General features: G+C 62.6%; 1 protein-coding gene across 1 annotated transcript in view; it reads right to left on the bottom strand.

Annotated features, from left to right (window-relative positions):
• Positions 1-1,745: 1,745 nt before the first annotated feature.
• Positions 1,746-20,537, bottom strand: part of TBXA2R (thromboxane A2 receptor) — a 55,034-nt gene continuing 36,242 nt past the window's right edge. The window contains exons 2-3 of the mRNA XM_050933799.1: positions 11,590-12,604; positions 1,746-2,110 (exon numbers count right to left, since the gene is read on the bottom strand). Of these exons, the coding sequence (XP_050789756.1) occupies positions 1,841-2,110; positions 11,590-12,411 (1,092 nt within the window). The 5' untranslated portion in view covers positions 12,412-12,604 and the 3' untranslated portion in view covers positions 1,746-1,840. The remainder of the gene's footprint in view (positions 2,111-11,589; positions 12,605-20,537) is intronic.

The raw sequence follows: 20,537 nt of genomic DNA, 5'->3' as shown, positions 1-20,537 counted from the left end.
AGTTTCTGGCTCCTGCGGTGGTGGGGGAAACATGGAAGGGCCGCAGAGTGCCTGGGCTGGGGGCCGGGAGCTCTCTCCTGACAAGCCAACCTCGACGAGCTTTCAGGGGTGTGAATTAAAGTCCCTTCCCCGTGCGGCGCGCCAGGGCTGCACCTGCCCGGCCACTCTCCAGTCGGCCACAGAGTCTCCCAGAGCCCAGAGCCTGGACAGCCCGTGTTAAAAACAAACAAACTCCCCAGTGTTTGCCACGCATCTTCCCTGGGCAGAGCCAGGTGCCGAGAGCAGGGCCAAACCAGGCTTTTATTGCTGGAATGAGTGTGCGGATTGCTGCTGGGGTGCCAAGGTGATCGCCTGCCTACCAGCCAGCCTGGCCCCTTCCTGTGCCCCTGTCCCCCTGCCAGCCTCTGTCCCCCAGCCAGCCTCCCCTTCCTGCCCCCCCGACGGTCCCCTGCCCCTGGACAGCCCCCTGTCACCCTCCCCCAGCCAGCCTCTCCCCTTTCTGTGCCCCCCTGTGCTGCCAGCCGGCCTCCCCTTCATGCTCCCCAACAGCCCCCTGCCCCTGGAGGGTCCCCTCCCCCAGCCAGCCTGTCCCATTCCTGCCCCCCTGCCCTAGACAGCCCCCATCCTTGTCCTGTCCCCTCTTCCTGCCCCTCAACAGCCCCCTGCCCCTGGACAGCCCCCGTCAGGGGCGGCTCCAGGCACCAGCGCTCCAAGCACGTGCCTGGGGCGGCAAGCCACTGGGGCGCTCTGCCGGTTGCCTGCGGGAGGTCTGCCGAAGCCGTGGGACCAGCGAACCCTCTGTGTTTGGGGCGGCAAAATGTCTAGAGCAGTCCTGGCCCCCGGCCCCCTCCCGCAGCCAGCCTGGCCCCTTTCTGTGCCCCTCTGTGCCCGCAGACAGCCTCCATCCCTGTCCTGTCCCTCTAGATAGCCCCGTCTCCTTCCTGCCTCTGTCTCCCTCCCCCAGCCAGCCTGTCCTAGCCCCATGCTCCAGACAGCCCCCATCCTTGTCCTGCCCCCCCGAGCCAGCCTGTTCGCTTCCTGCCCCCTGCAAAGCCCCAGCCCTCGTCTGCCCCTCTACATAGCCCCGTCTCCTTCCTGCCCCCTGCACAGCCCCCAGCCCCCTCCTGCCCCCACCACAGGCTGCAGGGACAATGGCTCCCTTCCAAGCAGCAGCAGGGGCTGTTGTCCATGGGGCCGAATCAAACACCCAGCCAAGGCCCAGGCAGGAAATTCCAGCCGTGACCCCCGGCCCGAGTGGCGCCGGGCGCAGCATCTCGGCAGACACCGGGAGCCACGTACCAGTGGGTGCACTTGCAGTCTGGGGGAGGCGGAGGGGCACTGGCAGTGGGTGCAGCTGGGGTGTGCGGTGGGGGGGCAGCTTCTACTCCAACAATTGTGCGTTTTTAAATGAGGTTTTTCTGCCCAAGTGGGAAAGCCAAGAGTCGGGGCAGTTGGACTGGGGGGGGGAGAGAATCTCCATCCCGGGGCTCTCAGCACCCACCCCAGGAGCGCCATGGGTGCTGGCTCCCTCCAGGATGGGGTGTGGCTTTTGGAGCTGGTGCTGAGATCCCCATTCTGCAAGCCCGTGGCTGTGGCATCCAACCTCATGCTTCCTGGCAGGGGTCAGGCAGGGAGCTCAGCCCCACAGCTCCCTGCTGACAGGCGGGCCGGGCCCAGAGCTTGGAGGCAACATCAGTTCAGGTGCCAACCCAAACCATCTGTCCCCGGGGCAGCCTGAGTCCAGGCTGGGGCCTGTCTCTCCCTCATGCCCCCCTGAGCAGGTGGCCCTGGCAGTGCCCACTCTGGGCCCGTTGCTCGCTGCCCGCCCAGATGCCCCCTGCTACTGCAGCACGGACTCCTGGGTGAGCTTGCGGCGCAGTGAGGGGTTGAGCATGGGGTAGAGGGAGACGATGGAGGGCCGTGCCTTGAGGCTGGGGTAGATGCGCTTTAGCACGGCCCTGCGGAAGAGGATGTAGACCCAGGGGTCCAGGATCTGGTTCCAGGTGACCATGCGCAGGTAGATGAGCAGCATCTCCTCCGTCTGCCGCGGGATCTGGCGGGGCAGCAAGCCGGGGGCGGGCGCCTGCAGGACCGTCTGGATGATAAAGATCTGAGGGGGAGGGGAGAGGTTAGGGGGAGGAACAGGTGCGGGCAGGGGATCTCGGTGGGCCTGCGACCTTGGCCCATGTCCTGCCACCTGCCTGGGGCCACACAGTGTCTGTCCATCTGTCCAGCCCGCCACGGGGGGGGTCACGCGGCATCTGTCCATCACCCTCTCATCCCCCTCTGGCTGCGCAGCGCCCGTCTGTCTGTCCGTCCCCCCCACCTGCCTCTGGCTGCACAGCATCCGTCTGTCTGTCCCCCCCCATCCCCCTCTGGCCGCGCATCATCCATCTGTCTGTTCCCCCCCTTCCCCCTCTGGCCGCGCAGCGTCCATCTGTCTGTCCCCCCTCTGGCCGCGCAGCGTCCATCTGTCTGTCCCCCCTCTGGCCGCGCAGCATCCGTCTGTCTGTCCCACCCCATCCCCCTCTGGCCGCGCAGTGTCCGTCTGTCTGTCCCCCCCACCTGCCTCTGGCTGCACAGCATCCATCTGTCTGTCCCCCCCATCCCCCTCTGGCCGCGCAGCGTCCATCTGTCTGTCCCCCCTCTGGCCGCGCAGCATCCGTCTGTCTGTCCCACCCCATCCCTCTCTGGCTGCGCAGCGTCCGTCTGTCTGTCCCCCCCACCTGTCTCTGGCTGCACAGCATCCGTCTGTCCGTCCCCCCCTCATCCCCCTCTGGCCGTGCAGCATCCGTCTGTCTGTCCCCCCCCCACCTGCCTCTGGCTGAACAGCATCCATCTGTCTTTCCCCCCCATCCCCCTCTGGCCGCGCAGCGTCCGTCTGTCTGTCCCCCCACCACCTGCCTCTGGCTGCACAGCATCCGTCTGTCCGTCCCCCCTCATCCCCCTCTGGCCGCGCAGCGTCCGTCTGTCTGTCCCCCCCACCTGCCTCTGGCCGCGCAGCGTCCGTCTGTCTGTACCCCCACCTGCCTCTGGCTGCACAGCATCCGTCTGTCCGTCCCCCCCTCATCCCCCTCTGGCCGTGCAGCATCCGTCTGTCTGTCCTCCCCACCTGCCTCTGGCCGCGCAGCATCCATCTGTCTGTCCCCCCCATCCCCCTCTGGCCATGCAGCGTCCGTCTGTCTGTCCCCCCCCCACCTGCCTCTGGCTGCACAGCATCCGTCTGTCCGTCCCCCCTCATCCCCCTCTGGCTGCGCAGTGTCCATCTCTCTGTCCCCCCCACCTGCCTCTGGCCACGTAGCATCCGTCTGTCTGTCCATCCCCCCACCTGCCTCTGGCCACGCAGCATCTGTCAGTCTGTCCATCCCCCCTCATCCCCCTCTAGCTGTGCAGCGTACATCTGTCCGTCCCCCCCTCATCCCCCTCTGGCCGCGCAGCGTCCGTCTGTCTGTCTGTCTGTCCCCCCCCCCACCTGCCTCTGGCTGCGCAGCGTCAGTCTGTCCGTCCCCCCTCATCCCCCTCTGGCCGCACAGCATCCGTCCGTCTGTCTGTCCATCCCCCCATCTGCCTCTGGCCATGCAGCATCCGTCAGTCTGTCCATCCCCCCTCATCCCCCTCTGGCTGCACAGCATCCGTCTGTCTGTCCCCCGCACCCGCCCCTGGCTGCGCAGCTTCCTTCTGTTCGCCCCACCCCAGCCCCGCCCCTGGCCGCGCAGCATCTCCCTGGCCAAGGACTCCCAGGGGCGTCTGCTGGGTGCACCCAGACCCTGGGCTCTCCCTGGCTCTGGCCCCCAACCGGGGGTCCCTGCACAGGGTCTTTCTGAGTCCGGGCCTGGCGAAAGGGCCATCCAGCCCTTCCACTACGGTTCAGTGGGGCTGTGGCTGGGGATGCTGGTGCCCCTGCAGTTGGATTTATTATTTTTCTCTATTCTGGTTGTGCACAAAGCCCCCCCGCCCCCTCCCCCCAGGATCGGGTCCTGCCCAGTGCGGTGCCGCTCACTGAGACGAGGGGGCTTTGTGGCTCGTGCATGGGGCTGGGCCTCAGCTGCATTGGGACCTTGGTCTGCCAGCCTCCATGGACGAGCCCCCTAGCCGCCCTGTTCCTCAGTTTCCCCCTCTACATGGGGGAGCCGGTCTGCCCGCCTGAGGGGCTGAGGCACATGGGGTGGGGTGTGCCTAGCCAGGCGGGGCAGGAGATGGGGGTAGGCACTAGGCAGAAGACACTGGGTAGGAGGGGGACATAGCCGGACAGGGCAGGCAGGGCACACCGGGGAAGAGGGGGGTAAGATGAGGGTAGGCAGGACACAGCAGGCGGCAGAGACGGAGTACACAGGGCCCGGGGGGTGGGGTAAGATGGGGGTAGGCAGGTGTGACGAAGTGGGGCTGTTCTTAATGTTTCCTCTGAATACTGTGGGGGGGCCTCAGTTCCTGGCCGACCTTCTGTCTCCTGGCAACTAATGGCCAGGCCCTTCCCCCCTGCAAGGGGGTGCTAAAGGTGTGGGAGGACAAAGAGGTCAGGTGACCTCCTGGCCCAGGAAAGAGACAAAGCCGAGAGAGGAGGGGCTGGGGGGGGTTTCAGTTTGGGGCTGGCTGGGGACGAGGAGGGAAGTGCAGACGTGGGGGGTCTGGCTCACTGCCCCCTAGAATGGACCCGGCCGAGAGGTCTGGTTCTCTGTACCTACAAGCTCTGTGTTAGACCCTGTTCCTGTCATCGAATAAACCTCTGTGTTACTGGCTGGCTGAGAGTCACGTCTGACTGCAAAGTGGGGGTGCAGGACCCGGTGGCTTCCCCAGGACCCCGCCTGGGCGGGCTCGCTGTGGGAAGCGCACGGAGGGGCAGAGGATGCTGAATGCTCCAAGGAGAGACCCAGGAGGTGAAGACGTGTGAGCTTCTTGCCCTGCAAACAGTCTGCTCCAAGGGAGGAGACTGTCCCCAAAGTCCTGCCTGGCTTGGTGGGGAGCAGTTCCAGAGCATGGCCCAGGGACTCCATGACAACTGGTGGTAGCACTGGGATGTGCTACACCCCATGAATGGCGCTGCTTGCAGTAAGTGACTGGGGAGCAGTAAAACAAAGGAGGGATAATAAGGACCAGGCGTGCTGAAGGCTCAGAGAGGGACGGTTTCAGGGGGCAGTTAACCTCTGGGAGTGTGTGACCAGCGAGAAGGACTGTTGGAGTAACGGGGTCCCCCTGAGGATTGCAACAAGCAGTCTCGGGGTGGAGGAGCTTGCCGCTCGACCCTGGGAGAGAGAAGGTTTTTTTCAGTAGCAGGGTTCCCCTGGGGATTGCAGGAGCAGTCCCAGCGGTGGATGAGTCTGCAGCTCGACCCTGGCAAAGAGGTGGTGATCACGAGAAGGGCTGGCACACCAGGGGTTCTTCCTGGAAACCATGGGGGAGCCAAGAGCACACAGCCCTGTGAGTCCAGAGCCACTTGGGAACGGTGAAGTGATGGCCTATCACCATCTCCTAAAGAAGGACATTGTGATCCTGTGCACAAAGAGAGGGTTACGCATGGGGAAGTTCACCAAGGCCCAGTTAATCATGCAGTTGGAGGAGGAGGACCGCTCTGAGGAGCAGATTCCTGGCCCAGATGGGGCTACAAGAGGATCTGGGAGCAGCTGGAGCAACAGCCAGGCATCCCCGGGAGTCTGGTCCCCAATCAGACGAGGGTCTTCACGATTGGGTTCCCTATCAGGAGATTGGAGATGGATGGGATGGGAGCAGAGCCCAAGAGAGCGAGAGGACCCTGAGAGAGAGCAAGAGCCTGAGGAAAAGCTGCAGGAGAAGTAGCAGCAGCATGGACTGGTGATGGTGGAGCGGAGAGACATAGGGGGCTGCCCAGGGGTCAGTGGGGAAACACGCCTCGGGTGGCGAGACCCTGGGACAGAGGCAACTGTGGTGGTGCAGCCGCAGATGCTGAGGGGCTGTGGGACCTGGGTGAAGGTCCCTGGGGTGAAGCCCCTCGCCCTGCCTATGGCCCGACCCCTGTGCAGACCCAGGAGGGGTCGGGCTGGCTGGTAGTTGGGGTTCTCCAGGATATTGGCTGGGAGGCCCTGTTGGGGGGTGACTGTGTCTCTTTGGGACAGGATCCAGGCCCCGCTCCTGTAACGGCCGAGGGTTTGAATTCAACTCCAGGGAACCAATTGGCTAGGATGGAAATGGTCAGTGAAAATGCAAATAACCTGGCTGGCAGGGGGGAGGGGCTGCTGGGCTCAGGATACCTGCCTACCTGTAACCAGCCCCCTGGGGCTGAGTGGGAGGGAGAGATGCTCCCCGCCCCCCTGCACACTGGAGAGGGGGCTCACGCTGGCTCTGATGCTGGGACCAGAGCAGAGAGCTCGCTGCCTGCCCCCACTGGGACTGCAAGGGCAGTGCTGAGCATGGGGGGAGGTGAGACCCCAGCTGAGTGGGGGGACACCCAGGCAGGGCAGGTCAGCTGCCAAACAGGTTTGCCTGGTCCAGACATGCTGCTGGGAAGTGATTGCACAGCAGGAAGGGAACTGCCAGGGACAGGGCTCGGGGGGCTGTGAGCCCAGGCCCAGCCAGCGAGAGGGAGCAGGTCCCACTCCCTGCCCCAGCCGCTGAATCCCAGACCGAGCTGCAGAAGGATCCCTCCTTGGAGAAGCTGAGGGAACTTGCTGGCCACAGCGCTGCAAACCTCCTTGGGGAAGGCTGCAGGGACAGAGTCCTGCAGGAGAAGGGATTCCTGTACCGGGAATGGGCTCCACAAGGGGAAGTAGAACTGGGGGGAATCGGGAGGCAGCTGGTGGTGCCCCAGGAATCCACAGGGTTCTTCCCTTTCGAGCTGCTGGATGGGAGGAGAGTGAGGGGACCCCTGGACCTGAAAGGGGAGGATTGGGAGGAGAAGGGGGAAGACCCCCTGGGGGATCTCTTCCCTGAGGTGAGAGCCAATCTCCCCATCAGGTGTTCCCCATTCAGAGTCACTGGGAAAGCAACCCAGATCCTGGAGAGAGAGGTCAAGGACATGCTGGCTTTAGATGGGATCCAGCCGTTTTACAGCCCATGGGCCTCACCCATGGGGCTGGTCCCCCAGGAAGATGGGATGATCTGGTTTAGTGGGGACCTTCAGAAGCTAAAAGCCATCACAGTGTCCGATGCCGACCCCATGCCTAAGCCTGGGGAGATTCTAGACAAGCTGAGGGGGATGGAGAACATGGCCCTGGCGTACACTGATAGCATGTGCATCTTTAGCCAGACCTGGGAGGAACAGGTGTCCCAGGTGAAGACGGGGCTGGGCTGCCTCAAGGAGGTGGGACTGACGGTAAAAGCTGGAAAGTGCAAGGAGGGATGGCAGAGGTGTTGTATCTGGGCCACAAGGTGGGGAGCGGCTGCCCAAGCCCAGAGCTGGCAAAGGCCAAGATGGGGGCTCTTAACCAAGGGAGCCCGAATCACAGCCCAGAGTGCTGGGAGAAGACCCCATCCCAGTTTGAACCCCAGGGGTACTGGGGTGGCAAAGGGTGTGGGCTGCATAAACCTTCCCACATGCGGCCTGCAAGTGCCATCAAGCACACCCAACCTAAGGGAGGGCGTGAGACTGGACTGTCCTGGTGTAACTCACACCAAGGAATGGGAGAGATGCTGGGGCATCCATGGGAACGTTGGTGGGTTCGAACTTCCCCAGGTCACTGGCTGAAGTGACCTCGCTCAGTTCGGTCTCGAAGAGGGGAGAGATGTGACGAAGTGGGAATGTTCTTAATGTTTCCTCTGAATACTGGGGGGTGGGCCTCAGTTTCTGGCCGATCCTCTGTCTCCTGGCAACTAATGGCCAGGCCCTTCCCCCCTGCAAGGGGATGCTAAAGGTGTGGGAGGACAAAGAGGTCAGGTGACCTTCTGGCCCAGGAAAGAGACAAAGGCCAGAGGAGGAGGGGCTGGAGGGGGTTGTTAGTCTGGAGCTGGCTGGGACTGAGAAGTGAAGTGCAGACATGGGGGTCTGGCTCACTGCCCCCCAGAATGGACGCGGCTGAGGTGTCCGGTTTGCTGTACCTAAAAGCTCTATTTTAGACCCTGTTCCTGTCATCTAATAAACCTCTGTGTTACTGGCTGGCTGAGAGTCAGGTCTGACTGCAAAGTGGGGGTGCAGGACCCTGTGGCTTCCCCAGGACCCCGCCTGGACAGACTCGCTGGGGGAAGCACATGGAGGGGCAGACAATGCTGAATGCTCCACGGAGAGACCCAGGAGGTGAAGCCGTGTGAGCTTCTTGCCCTGAAGACAGTCTGCTCCAAGGGAGAGGAGGCTCCCCAAAGTCCTGCCTGGCTTTGTGGGGAGCAGCTCCAGAACATCGCCCGGGGACTCCATGACAGCAGGTCACAGTGGGGGGTGGAGATGGGTCAGAGCACACCAGGTGGGAGACGGATGGGAGTAGGCAGGGCAGAGCGGTGGGGGTCAGATGGGGGTAGGCAGGGCAGAGCGGGGGAGAGATGTGTCAGAGCACACCAGGTGGGGGGCGGATGGGAGTAGGCAGGGCAGAGCGGTGGGGGTCAGATGGGGGTAGGCAGGGCAGAGCGGGGGAGAGATGGGTCAGAGCACACCAGGTGGGGGGCGGATGGGAGTAGGCAGGGCAGAGCGGTGGGGGTCAGATGGGGGTAGGCAGGGCAGAGCGGGGGAGAGATGTGTCAGAGCACACCAGGTTGGAGACGGATGGGAGTAGGCAGGGCAGAGCAGTGGGGGTCAGATGGGGGTAGGCAGGGCAGAGCAGGGGAGAGATGGGTCAGAGCACACCAGGCGGGGAGCGGATGGGAGTAGGCAGGGCAGAGCGTTGGGGGTCAGATGGGGGTAGGCAGGGCACAGCAGGGAGGGGGTGGAGGGGTAGGCAGGGCACACTGTGGGTGGGGAGATGGGTCAGAGCACACTAGGTGGGGGGGGGCACAGCGGCCAAGGGTGCTGGGCAGTTATAAATCAAGCCCCAGCTGGGGGTAGGGGGGTGGGCAGGCGCCTAGAGCTGGGGGCTGGAGGAGGGGCTGGGGCTGCACTACGGGGATCTCGAGGCCGGCACGGCTGGGCACTGGGAGGCAAATGGCCCAGTCCAGGGCTGGAGGGGCTGTGCAGGGACTAGAAGTGTCGGGGGGGGGCTGGAAGATTTCGTGGGGGGCAGGAGGGGAGTCGAGCGGCTCTGGCTGCAGCAGGGGAAAGGGGCGTTGCTGTAACCCAGGCAGGCACAGAGGAGTCGGACGGGGATCCTGGAAATGGGGTGAAGGCTACAGCCTGGCTATGAAGCGTGGGGGAGAGGAGGTGAACCCCCCTTTGTGGGCTGAGGGAGGGGCTGGGAACAGCCCCGGAGGGACCATCAGGTGCTCAGCTTTGTCCACATAGGATGGGATAGTGCAGGCGGGAGTGGGGGTGCTGGAGCGGAGTGGGGGGTGTCAGTCAGGCCAGGAGGGGGCAGGGGGCAGGGGGCAGGGGCGGCTCTAGACATTTCGCCCCCCCAAGCACGGCGGCATGCCGCGGGGGGTGCTATGCCAGCTGCCGGGAGGGCGGCAGGCGGCTCCGGTGCCTGCGGGAGGTCCACCAGAGCCGCCTGCCGCCCTCCCAGCGACCGGCATAGCGCCCCCCGGCGGCATGCCGCCCCAAGCATGTGCTTGGCGTGCTGGGGCCTGGAGCCGCCCCTGGCAGGGAGGTCAGTCAGGCCAGGAGGGGCTGGGGGTGTGTGTGGGGGTGGGGGGGTCAGTGAGGCCAGGCTAAGGGAGTGGCTGTTGGGCAGACAAGGATGGGGCAGAGGTCAGAAGGGAGGTCAGAGAGGCCGGGGGGGGGGCGGCGGACAGGATGGGGTGGGAGGTGGGGCAGGGGTTGGTGTGTTCCAGTGAGGAGAGGTGAGCTAAAGCCAAGGGAGCGGCTGTGGGGGTGGGGAATGTGGGGGGGGGGAGCCAGATCCTGATGCTGTTTATTGCTTGTCTGTACTGGGGGAGGAGAAGTGGGGGGCAGCTCAGGGCTGATGGGGGCCAAGCCACAGGCAGGGCCGACGATGAGGGGGGAGCTGGTACAAAGTCCCGGGGCCCAGGGCCCGGCTTCGTCAGCCCTGTTTAGCTGATCTGCCCTTGCTGGGGGGGCCCGAAAAAAAATTTTCACCGGGGCCCAAACCCACTGTCGTTGGCCCTGGCTGCAGGGAGGCCAGGCGAGGGGCATTGGGAGCTCTGGTAAAAGCAGGCTGGGGGGAGCACCAAGGGCTCTGTGCTGAGCAAAGCTCCAAGGGTTCGTCCACACTGCAACCCTCCCACACACACACTGCAACCCCCCCTCACTGCAACCCCCCTCCACACACACACTGCAACCCCCGCACACACGGCAACCCCCCCCCACATTGCAACCCACACTGCAATCCCCCCCACACACTGCAACCTCTCACACACACATACACACGTTACAACCCACACACACAAACACTGCAGCCCCCACACACGCACACACCCCGTGTGGCACCGAGGCTCAGCACCAGTCAGGCACCTGTCGCGGGGCCAAGCCATTTGGGCTCAGGGCAGACCCTGGCTCTGAAACCCAGGGAGGCGGGAGGGGCTCACAGCCCAGCTCCAGCCCCAGAGGGAACATCCACGTGGCTTGGTTTAGCCTGAGTGTGCAGCCCCACAGCCCCACGCATGTGCCCCAGACTCTGCGACGTGCTGCCCCTGGAGCTTTGTTGTTATGTAGACTCAGGACTTGGCTAGCATGGGGCTGCGGGTCGGGAGTGAGGGTCACCAGCAGAGCTGAGGGGAGCTCAGAGCTGGGCTAACGGAGGGTTGTAGGTCGGGAGTGAAGGGCACCGGCAGAGCTGGGGGGAGCCCAGGGCTGGGCTAATGGGGGCTGCGGGTCGGGAGTGAGGGGCACCGGCAGAGCTGTGGGGGAGCCCAGGGCTGGGCTAACGGGGTTGCAGGTTGGGAGTGAGGGGCACTGGCAGAGCTGTGGGGGAGCCCATGGCTCAGCTAACAGAGGGTTGCAGGTCGGGAGTGAGGGGCACCGGCAGAGCTGTGGGGAAGCCCAGGGCTGGGCTAGCAGGGGGTTGCAGATTGGGAGTGAGGGGCACCCGCAGAGCTGGGGGGAGCCAAGGGCTGGGCTAGCAGGGTTGCAGGTTGGGAGTGAGGGGCACCGGCAGAGCTGGGGGGAGCCCAGGACTGGGCTAATGGGGTTGCAGGTCGGGAGTGAGGGGCACTGGCAGAGCTGGGGGGGAGCCCAGGGCTGGGCTAATGGGAGCTGCGGGTCAGGAGTGAGGGGCACCGGCAGAGCTGGAGGGAGCCCAGAGCTGGGCTAACGGGGGGTTGCAGTTCGGGAGTGAGGGGCATCGGTAGAGCTGGGGGGGAGCCCAGGGCTGGGCTAATGGGGTTGCAGGTCGGGAGTGAGGGGCACTGGCAGAGCTGGGGGGGAGCCCAGGGCTGGGCTAATGGGGGCTGCAGCTCGGGATTGACTGGAATGCTAAACTAAGGTCATAAAGGCCCCTGCTGATCCCTTCACATCCTGGCCCATGGCAGCGAATGCCAGCTCGAAAGCCAGCAGCAGGGAGGCCCAGCACGGCAGGGGCTGGGGACTCGGCAGGCGAACGCACCCGTGACCGTCGCGAAGCCAACGCTCGGTGGGGGCCTTACCAACAAGGGCAACCAGCACACGGTGGCAATGATCATAATGCCCACGAGCTGCACCATCATCTCCACCTCGCTGTCCCGCCGCCGCTGCACCGACTCGCGGTCGTGGTAGACCCGGCACAGCGTCACCACGCTGACCGTGTTGAAGAGAAAGGAGAGGCCGACGGCCAGGATGCCCAGCAGGGCGAAGATCAGGCAGAAGGTGACGTTCTTGGGGTCATGCAGCAGCGTGATGAAGCACCAGGAGTTGGGGTACTGCAGGGTGTAGTCCCCCAGGCCCAGGATGGGCAGGAGTCCCAGGGAGAAGGAGAAGGCCCAGACCAGGCCTACCATGAACCAGGCTCGGCGCTTGGACATGCTGGTGGAGCGGGAGAAGGGGCGGTTGATGCCGAAGAAGCGCTCCCCAGCCATGGTGGCGCCCAGCAGCAGCGGGCACTGGCCGAAGAAGACCATCGAGAGGCCCAGGAAGTTGCAGAGGTAGCAGGCGGGGTCGACCACCATCCAGTTGAACTTGGTGAAGTGGTAGGAGATGATGATGGTCCCGGTCACCAGCAGGCCCAGGAAGTCCGTCACCACCAGGCCGCAGAGGAAAATGAGGAAGGAGGAGCGGGCGCGGCTGTGCATCTTCCGGGAGGAGCTGACCAGCACGCAGAGGGCAAACAGGTTGGAGGCAAGGCCGATGCTGCCGAAGGCGGTGGAGAACCAGCGCGAGACAATCAGCTTCTCGCTGAGGTTGGCGCTGAGGGTGGTGCTGAGGGTGGTGCTGAGGTTGGTGCTGCGGAAACACGAGCCCAGCTCGCTGGCCGGGCTGCCATTGGCCCCCATCCCTGGCCACGGGCAGGGTGGCTCCCCCAACACACACGGCACCTCTGCAGCCCAGCCTCAGGCTTCCCTACAGCTGGGCTCCACGGTGCCGCAGCCTGGTGGGGCCTTCTCCTGGGGGCTGGGCACTGCCCCACGCCAGCCTCACTCGTTCGCCAGAGAATCAGCAGGAGGTGCCCAGGTTGCTCCGCCAGCCCTTTGGGGAGAAAGGGGACAAGTCAGTGTCACGTCTGGCTCACCCAGCACCACTCCCATGGTGCCCTCCTCACATGGCTCCCGCTGGCCCAGTGTGGTGGCTCCCAGAAAGCCAGCTTGTGCCATTAGATGCCAAGGGCTGGGGCTCAGTCCCCGGGGCACCGTTAGGGTGATACCCCACAGTGGGTGGAAGTGTCATGATCCCCACAGTCAAGTGCCGGCAGCAGGATCTTTGGCACCAAAAGCACACGGCTCTGCCACTTCAGCTCACGGAACAGCTCCTTTGCTGGCAGAAGTAGTAGGCTCTTATCCCCTAGCGGGACCAGCCACTAGCTGGGTCTCCACCTCACTCAGCCAGTGCATTACAGAGCTCCGTGCTCGGGGCCCAGTGTCAACCCGGAGAGGTTGGGTTTAGGGGTCAGTCAGGACTCCTGGGTTCTCTTCCACACATTGATTATGCAAACTTAGCCGCAGCCCCGTCTGTGTGCCCACTGGTACCCCGATGCCCTACCGCAGGGGGTGAGTCACTGCCCTGAGGGTGCGGGAGGGGCGAGGCTGTTGCACTGGGGAAAGTGGGGAGTGAGCTGGAAGTGCAGGGGATGGCTCCAGTTTGGGGTCACTCCAGAGAGCCTGCGGATCAGTGCTCCGAGACGCGCTCGCTGCCATGGGTGAGTGCCAGCAGCCTTGGGCTGGAGCCTAACAGCAGCGTCTGCCCGGAGAGTGCCACCTTCTCCAGCTACAAGGAGGCACCGTCTTTCCTCACCCCAATGAGCCCCCCATGAGCCCCGAGCTGGGGGAGCTGGGGAAGAAAGCAAGCCCAGAGGGCTGCCTCCCAGAGCAGCCCTAGAGGGAGATTCTGCAGCAGGGACCTTTGGGCACAGGTGATGCCCCATCCATCCAGCAGCTTCAACTGGCCTTCTGTCCCTGTGCTCACTAGCTGCTGGTGCCGATTCCCTGCCCTGCCTTCCCTCCCTCCCCTCAGCCCCACCATGGCCCTGATCCCTCCTTTCCTCCCCATCTAGTGACCCCCACCTCCAAAATCCCGGCACTAACATGACATTTGCAACCATTGCTCTGTTCGCCTGTCACACCCCTTCCCCTGCCCCAGGCCAGTTGGGTCTGTTTCAAAGCCAGGGCCAGCTCTAGCGATTACTCTGCCTGTGCAGCACCTGGCACAACGGGGCTCCGTCCTCAGCTGGCCTGTAGGTGCTAGTGCAATAACAGCTACACACACACAGCCTGGGGCCGGGCTCACTTGTGTGGCCTCGCTCCAGCCACTTCCTCGCTGTGCAGTGGAGATGGTGCTGGGCTGCCATTGAAAATGCCTTTTATGCTGGTAGTTGGGTGCAAACTCCTTGAAACTGGCGGGCATAACAGCTGCCTTCATTCAGGAGAAAGGTAAGAAACAATTCAGCTCCTTTATGAAGCAATCAGAGCGACAACCCAAAGCACAGGCACATGGAAGGCTGGAGTAGGAGGTGCACCGGGGCTTCCGAGGGATCAGATAACAAAACACAAGAGTGGGAAACTGATTAAGTTGAGAGAAGCAGCAGAAACACACGAAGGAGCAAAAAGCCAAGAGGGAGTTTTTGGGCAGAGTGCTGGCTGAGAAGGGCTTGGAACTGTGACCAAAGAAATGGTCCCCTGCTGTTTGATTCCTGCAGTGTGCAGGGAAACAGACTTTGTACATCCCCTTGTAAATAAACAGGATTCCACAAAAGAAGCACCAGCCTTCAGCATCAATGTCCCCTCCTGTTGGCTAGCCAGTTGGAGCAGTTGGGAGCTACAGCCAGAAGGAGCGAGATCTGAGCCTCTTGGGCCCATGTGGGATGAGTTTGGGGGAGGGTATCTCAGTCTAGTCCCTTTGTCTCAGCATCATGGAAACCACTGGCTCCCTTGGGCAGCCTCCTGGAAAAGGGGCTCCAGAGAGGGGCCCTGCGCTGCTGAGCCGTGGGGCTGGGGCTCCGACCCTGCACCGCGTGCTCGTGCCCAGGAAGATGGCGATTCTCTGGGAGATGCTGGGCAGCTGGTTTGCATTAGCAGCCCCACTCCTGCACACGCAGCACATTCCCTGAAGGAAAGTCATTTGGGGATGTTTACACGGTTGCACTAATCCCCACTGGTGCATTGTTTAAAGAAACTTGTTTTCAGCTCATCTGCTGTCAAACAGCACTAAATAATCCAGGCTGCTCGCCGTGATGGACGCCTGGATTCTGGCCGAGCTCCTGCGCCCATCCCAGGACGCTCACCAGCCGTTTCTTTCCATTTGCCTCCTTGGAGCCCATGTCCCAGAAAGGGGTGTCAGGGAGTAGCCAGAAGGGCCAAAGCTGGGTCACATGCAGGCAGAGGGTGCCCGGGGTGGGGGGTGTCAGTGTGGGATGTCCAGTCCTCCAGGGGATCTATTGGGGGCAGGATTTTAGGGTCTGTTCGGAGCAGGTCAGCTCACCTGCCAGGAACCGGTCGATTAATCGAACGCCATGGCCACACCAAACTGCACCCTGCACATCACGTCAGGCCCAAGTTCCCTGAGCGCTGCGGCCAAGCCTCGGACGGATGGGCTTGGGCTGAGCAGGGGCCACGCAGAGCTCAGCCATTGGCGCCTGATGCCTGGCAAAGCTCGGAGCCTGACTGGAGCCGAGATCGGTGCCAGGTTTGTCAGGCTGTATCTTCTACTCAGGATTCGAATACCTGGGGGGCTGTCTAGCACCCAGACTCCACGGTGAAGGGGGCCAGCCAGAGCGATTGGGGTGGCGAGTCTCCAGCAGGCTGCAGCCCTTGGCTCGGACCCAGGAGCTGGGGGTCTGGCCTGTGGGTACAGGGTACAGCAGTGCCCCGCGTAGGGCCCTGGGCGAGAGAAGAGGGGTGTAGCTGCAGCCTCTCCCTGCCCAGCACCGGAGCAGTGGCTGGAGGCAAGAGCTGCCGCCAGGAGACACCTGCAAAGACAGGCTGAAAACCTGGGCTCGATCTGGGGGGTCCTTGCTCCTGTTTACCCCTCTCCTCACCCAGGCATCGAAGACTCCCGGGGAGGTGTGGCTGGACCCTCAGCCAGTGACCTGCTGCTGCTGGGTTAGAGGAGTCCAGTCGGGGAAGGGGCCCAGTGCTGCCCTCCTGGCAGCCTCTCCCCTGCCCCCCCGCATGGGTCCAATCTAGCCCTGGGGGTTTGGCTCAAGGACATGGCAAGCGTCACCCTTGGCCGCCTGCCTGTCTGGGCAGAGACCTTCCGCCTGCAGGGGCTGGGCCCCTCCCGCACGCGGGGCCTGCCGGGGTCAGAGCTGCTCCTCGAGTTCTAGCCCGGGCTGGGGCCTGGGGGCTGGGGTGCAACTTACACAACACAGGCCTGGGGTCTCGAGCGCAGCAGGGCTCTGGGGTGGGACCCGTCCATGGGTGGGGGGTTCTGGCACTAGCCCCAGCCCAGAGCAGTGGTGCTGGGTGCTGCTCGGGCCAAGCCCAGCTCCCTGCGATTGCACTAAGGCAGGCCCAGCAGAAGAGGGGGAAAGAACCCAGGTTCTACCCCGGTTTAGTTCCCAAGCCCTGTGGCCTGTGGCCCGGCTTCCCTCAGGGGCTCTTCGCTGGAGGAGGGCGGCTGCTTCACTCCTCTGGCCTGCTGCGATCAACCGCAATAACCTGGTGCCAGCTGGGGGGCTCGGGGAGCCCTACTGCAGCACCTGAGGTCCAACACCGACTCTCCTGGCTTGGTCCAGGACCGGCCCCGGCGGGTCTGACCAGTTAATGGGCTGGACAGCGCTGCCTGCGCTTTCACAAGGCCTTTAAAACTTTTTATGAACATCCATTGGCAAAGTCCCATGACCTAGGAAGTCAAGTATCAGGACGGATGGGGAAACTGAGGCAGAGAGCAGGGCAGTGACTTGCCCAAGACCATGCAGTCATCAGGAGAGCCTGGAGCTCAAGCCAGCCTAAAGGGCTGGACAAGAGGATAGAGAGAAACTAACTGGGCAGAAATCTTTGCCGGCTCCCCGAATTTGTCCCCATTTTAAAATCTGATTCAGGAACCTGGGGAAATTAATCCGCATTAGGGGAGGGTTCGAATTTAAACCGCTAGCGCAAATCCAGAATAGCTCCCCATGTGGACACACTCATTCTGCAGACCGAATGAGTGTGGGGGTTTAGCTTAACCCCCTCTGGAACAGCGTCTCGTTCCAGGGAGCGATTCCGGTCAATTTCCCCATGCAGACAAATCCTCCCTCTTCAATCAGGTTCATTAAGTGGATTTTTAATCTGCAGTTACAAGGTTTCAGTTTTGACCCCAGCCTTGTAAATCTGTCCTTGAACAGAACCAAACTTGGCCTGGCAGTAAGACCCCAGTGTCCCTTTACAGGGCAATCCAGGGCTCATCAGGTCCTCCGGCGCCCAGCAGCCCCGACATCCTGCCCTCTCCATGTCTCTCAAAGCCAATGATCTGGTAGTGGCAGGCTGTGTGGGTGTTGGAAGCAGCTTTCCTGGGGAAAGCTCTGTTCTGGAGGCCGCTCCGCCGGATACATGAATCTTTCTGATTGTTCTATGCCAATGAGTCTGAGCATCATATTCTGGCTGCCCCAGGCCCGGGCTGTCATTTCATAAACAAGGAGCCAAGAGATGCCTCCTGTCTGAACGCCCATGTCACTGCAGCTCGAGAGAGCCAGCGGAGGAGGGAGGAGAACAGGAAAGTCGCGAGGGGAGAGAGCGCAGTGTGGGCGGCTCCTCTCTGCACCGAGCGAAGGCGCAATGGCAGCCTGGCTTTGCAGAGCCCTTTCAAAGGGCCGTGGGTTCAGGGAGCCATTGTGGCGCCCTGGTTAGGCACCAGTTTGGGGTGGGAGCGGATGTGGGGGAGGATGAGCTGCCTCTGAGCCAGCCCACCCTGCCCAGCACCCTGGTGCCATTCTGCCGGCTCCAGCCCAGCCCAGCCCCCTCCTGCAGATGAGGCTTGCCCCAGGCGTGCTGTTCTCCAGTGGTTCGCAAGGGTGGGACTAGCCAGCTCCTCCTGGAGGCCCATGGTCTGCAGTAAACCAGGACTCCCCTGCTGCACCCAGAGGTGTTACCTGGGGCTGGAGAGCAGAGCGGCGCCTGGGGAGGCCGTCAGAGCAGCTGTGCCCAGAAGTCACTTTTTGGTTCTTCATCTTTGGAAGCAGCTTCTCTGCGAAGTGCAGGATCCCTGGCGCAGGGACCCAGTTTCTGGGCCGTGCCGCTGGTTCAGATTTTCCAGATCCTTGCTGGTGTTTAGAGGCCACATTGACCCAGGTTTTCCTACCATCACTGGCTCTCACCCTGCTCGGTACACACCTCCAACACCAGTCTGCACCTGCCGGATTCGCTCCGTGCACCTCGACCATGCAGCCACCTCTGGGCTGGAACACAGCACGGCCACGCTGCACGGCAGCCCAGTGAAGAAGGAAGGAGGCTGCTGCATCCAAGTGCCCCGCAGGGGGAATTCCACCTGGGCACAAAGCAGCTGACTCCTGCTGGCGATGCAGTGCGACCACCTCTTCCTGACAGGGGCCTCACACCGCTCTGCTGACGCATTGCTCACAGCAGAGCCAGAACTGGTTCATTTACACCCGGGCAAAGGGGCAAAGGGGGCAGAAAACGATCCCATGGTGGCAACTGTCCTGCCCGTTTCGAGGGGCTCCTGTGTCAGCCCAGAGCCTGAGCTCATCCTGCACTTGGTGACCCTCCGTGGCTCAGCGATTGCAACACACCAGGTCCCGTGGAGGCAGGAGTGGAGCCGGGTTTTGACCATATTCAGCCGCTTCTGCCTTAAATCGAGCAGCATCTGCTTCCATTTATGCCGCCCCCCTTCCCCATCAGGAGGGATAAATAAATCCTGTCGCTGTTGTAATAAATCCTTCCCATAAAGGCAGTGGGCTGAATCCAGCCAGGTGCCGTGTGTGCCCCACGGAAGTCATGGGGAGAAACAGCTGAGCCACACTGCTGGAGCCAGGAGGGAGCAGATTGCGGGCAGGAGGGTGGGCTGCAGCTGAAGGCCGGACAAAATGGATTTTTTGAAAAAATGGGCAAAAGTTGTTTGAGGTCAAAACAAAAACAACATTTTTTAACAAAGCAAAACATTTTAAATCCCTTTCGGCTCAAGGGAAACATTTTGTTTACAAGTCGAGCGTTTAAAAACAATTAAAGGGAATTTTCAAATGAAAAGTTTTTGAATAAAAAAATCGAAACATTTGTTCAGATCGGGGGGCGGGGGTGTTGGAGTGTTGGTGTCTCCAACCTAAATGATTTGGCAAGTTCGACATGAAGTCGTGAAACATTTCAGAGTCACCAAAGCGGCATTTTTCCCCAGAAGAATATTTGTTCACCAAATTTCCCACAGCTGCAGCTGCAAATGCAGCAGCAATTTGACCACAATACCACGTGTGACGTAACGGCCCTGCCCTGATGTCTCAGAGCCCAACTTCCCGGGCCTAGTTCTGATCTGACATACTCGGACTTGAACAGGGCCGGTGCAAGGAAGTTTTGTGCCCTAGGTGAAACTTCCACCTTGCGGCCCCCTCAGCCCTACAGCAGCTCCCCGCCCTGAAGTGTGCCGCCCGCCCCCGTGGCAGCTCCCCACCCCCTGGCCTGAGGAGCCCTGCGGTACCTCCCCACCCCAGCTCACCTCTGCTCCGCGTCCTCTCCAAGCAGGACTGCGCAGTGGAACCCCTGGGCTGGCGGCTGCTGGCAGCAGTGTGCTGACCCAGGGGACCTCCCTGGGTTGCCAGTGGAGCGCCAGGGCAGCCCAGAGGACTCTGGGAGCCTGGGGTCTTCGGCGGCAGAGGGCCCCCGCTTTGGCGGTAATTAGGCGGCGGGGGGCCCTTCCGCTCCGGGACCCGCCACCGAAGTGCCCCGGAGACCCACCACGGGGCCCCCCCACCGCCGAATTGCCGCCGAAGCGGGACCAGCTGCTGAAGTGCAGCCGGGTCTTCAGTGGTAATTCTGTGGTGGAGGGCCCCCTCCGCGGGTCTCCGGATCACTTCAGCGACTGGTCTCAGAGCGGAAGGGCCCCTGCTGCCGAATTACTTGCGAAGACCGGGCTGCATGTCGGCTGCGGGTCCTGCTTCGGCGATAATTCACCGGCGGGGGGTCCTTCCGCCCCGGAGCGGAAGGACCCCCTGCCAGCAAGGACTGGGAGCAGAAGAAGCTCCAGGGGCCCGGGCCCCACGAGTGTTTTCCGGGGCTCCCGGAGTGAGTGAAGGACCCCGCTCCAGGGGCCTCAAAAAACTCTCATGGGGGCCCCTGCGGGGCCTGGGGCAAATTGCCCCTCTTGCCCCCCTCTCTGGGCGGCCCTGCTGGCGCACTGACCCAGAGGAAGCCCTGGGCTGCCGGCAATGGCGTGCTGACCAGGGGGACCCCCGGGCTGCCTGCTGCCGCGGTGGCGCCCTGACCCGGGGGACACCCTGGGCTGCCGGCTGCCACTGGCAGCTCAGACTCCCTCTCTGTCCCAGCAGCAGCGGCTGCTCAACCATTTAAAAAAAAATTGGGGGCACTTTTTGGAGCCCCCAAATCTCGGTGCCCTAGGCAACTGCCTAGTTCGCCTAAATGGTTGCACTGGCCCTGGGCGTGAATCCACCGGCGGTCGGATCAGAAACAGGCCTGTGTCTCTTGCAGGGCAAACTCCCCTGAGCAGGAGGGGTTTGAAATCCAGGCTGCTGAGACTCTACCTGTGCAAACAGTGGGTGACCTGTGACCCCAGCTCCAGGACAGAGGGGAAGTGGAGTTAATGGTTAGAGCAGAGCGGGCCAGGATGCCTGGATTCCATTCTCTACTCTGGCACGGATTTGGCCTGTTCATTAAGCAAGACTCTTAATTCCCTGTGCCCAGCTCTAAACTGCAACCGATCAGCACCGGTGACATCCCTGGGCACGTGGGGGGTCAGAACTGATAAGCGTCATTTGAAAATGTTCACAGCTCCTCCAGCCAAGCAGCCGGTGCTGTTTGGCCAGCGA

The sequence above is a fragment of the Gopherus flavomarginatus genome, chromosome 24, assembly GCF_025201925.1.
Source record: "Gopherus flavomarginatus isolate rGopFla2 chromosome 24, rGopFla2.mat.asm, whole genome shotgun sequence".
Taxonomy (NCBI): domain Eukaryota; kingdom Metazoa; phylum Chordata; order Testudines; family Testudinidae; genus Gopherus; species Gopherus flavomarginatus.
This window is presented reverse-complemented; position numbering and strand designations above follow the sequence as displayed.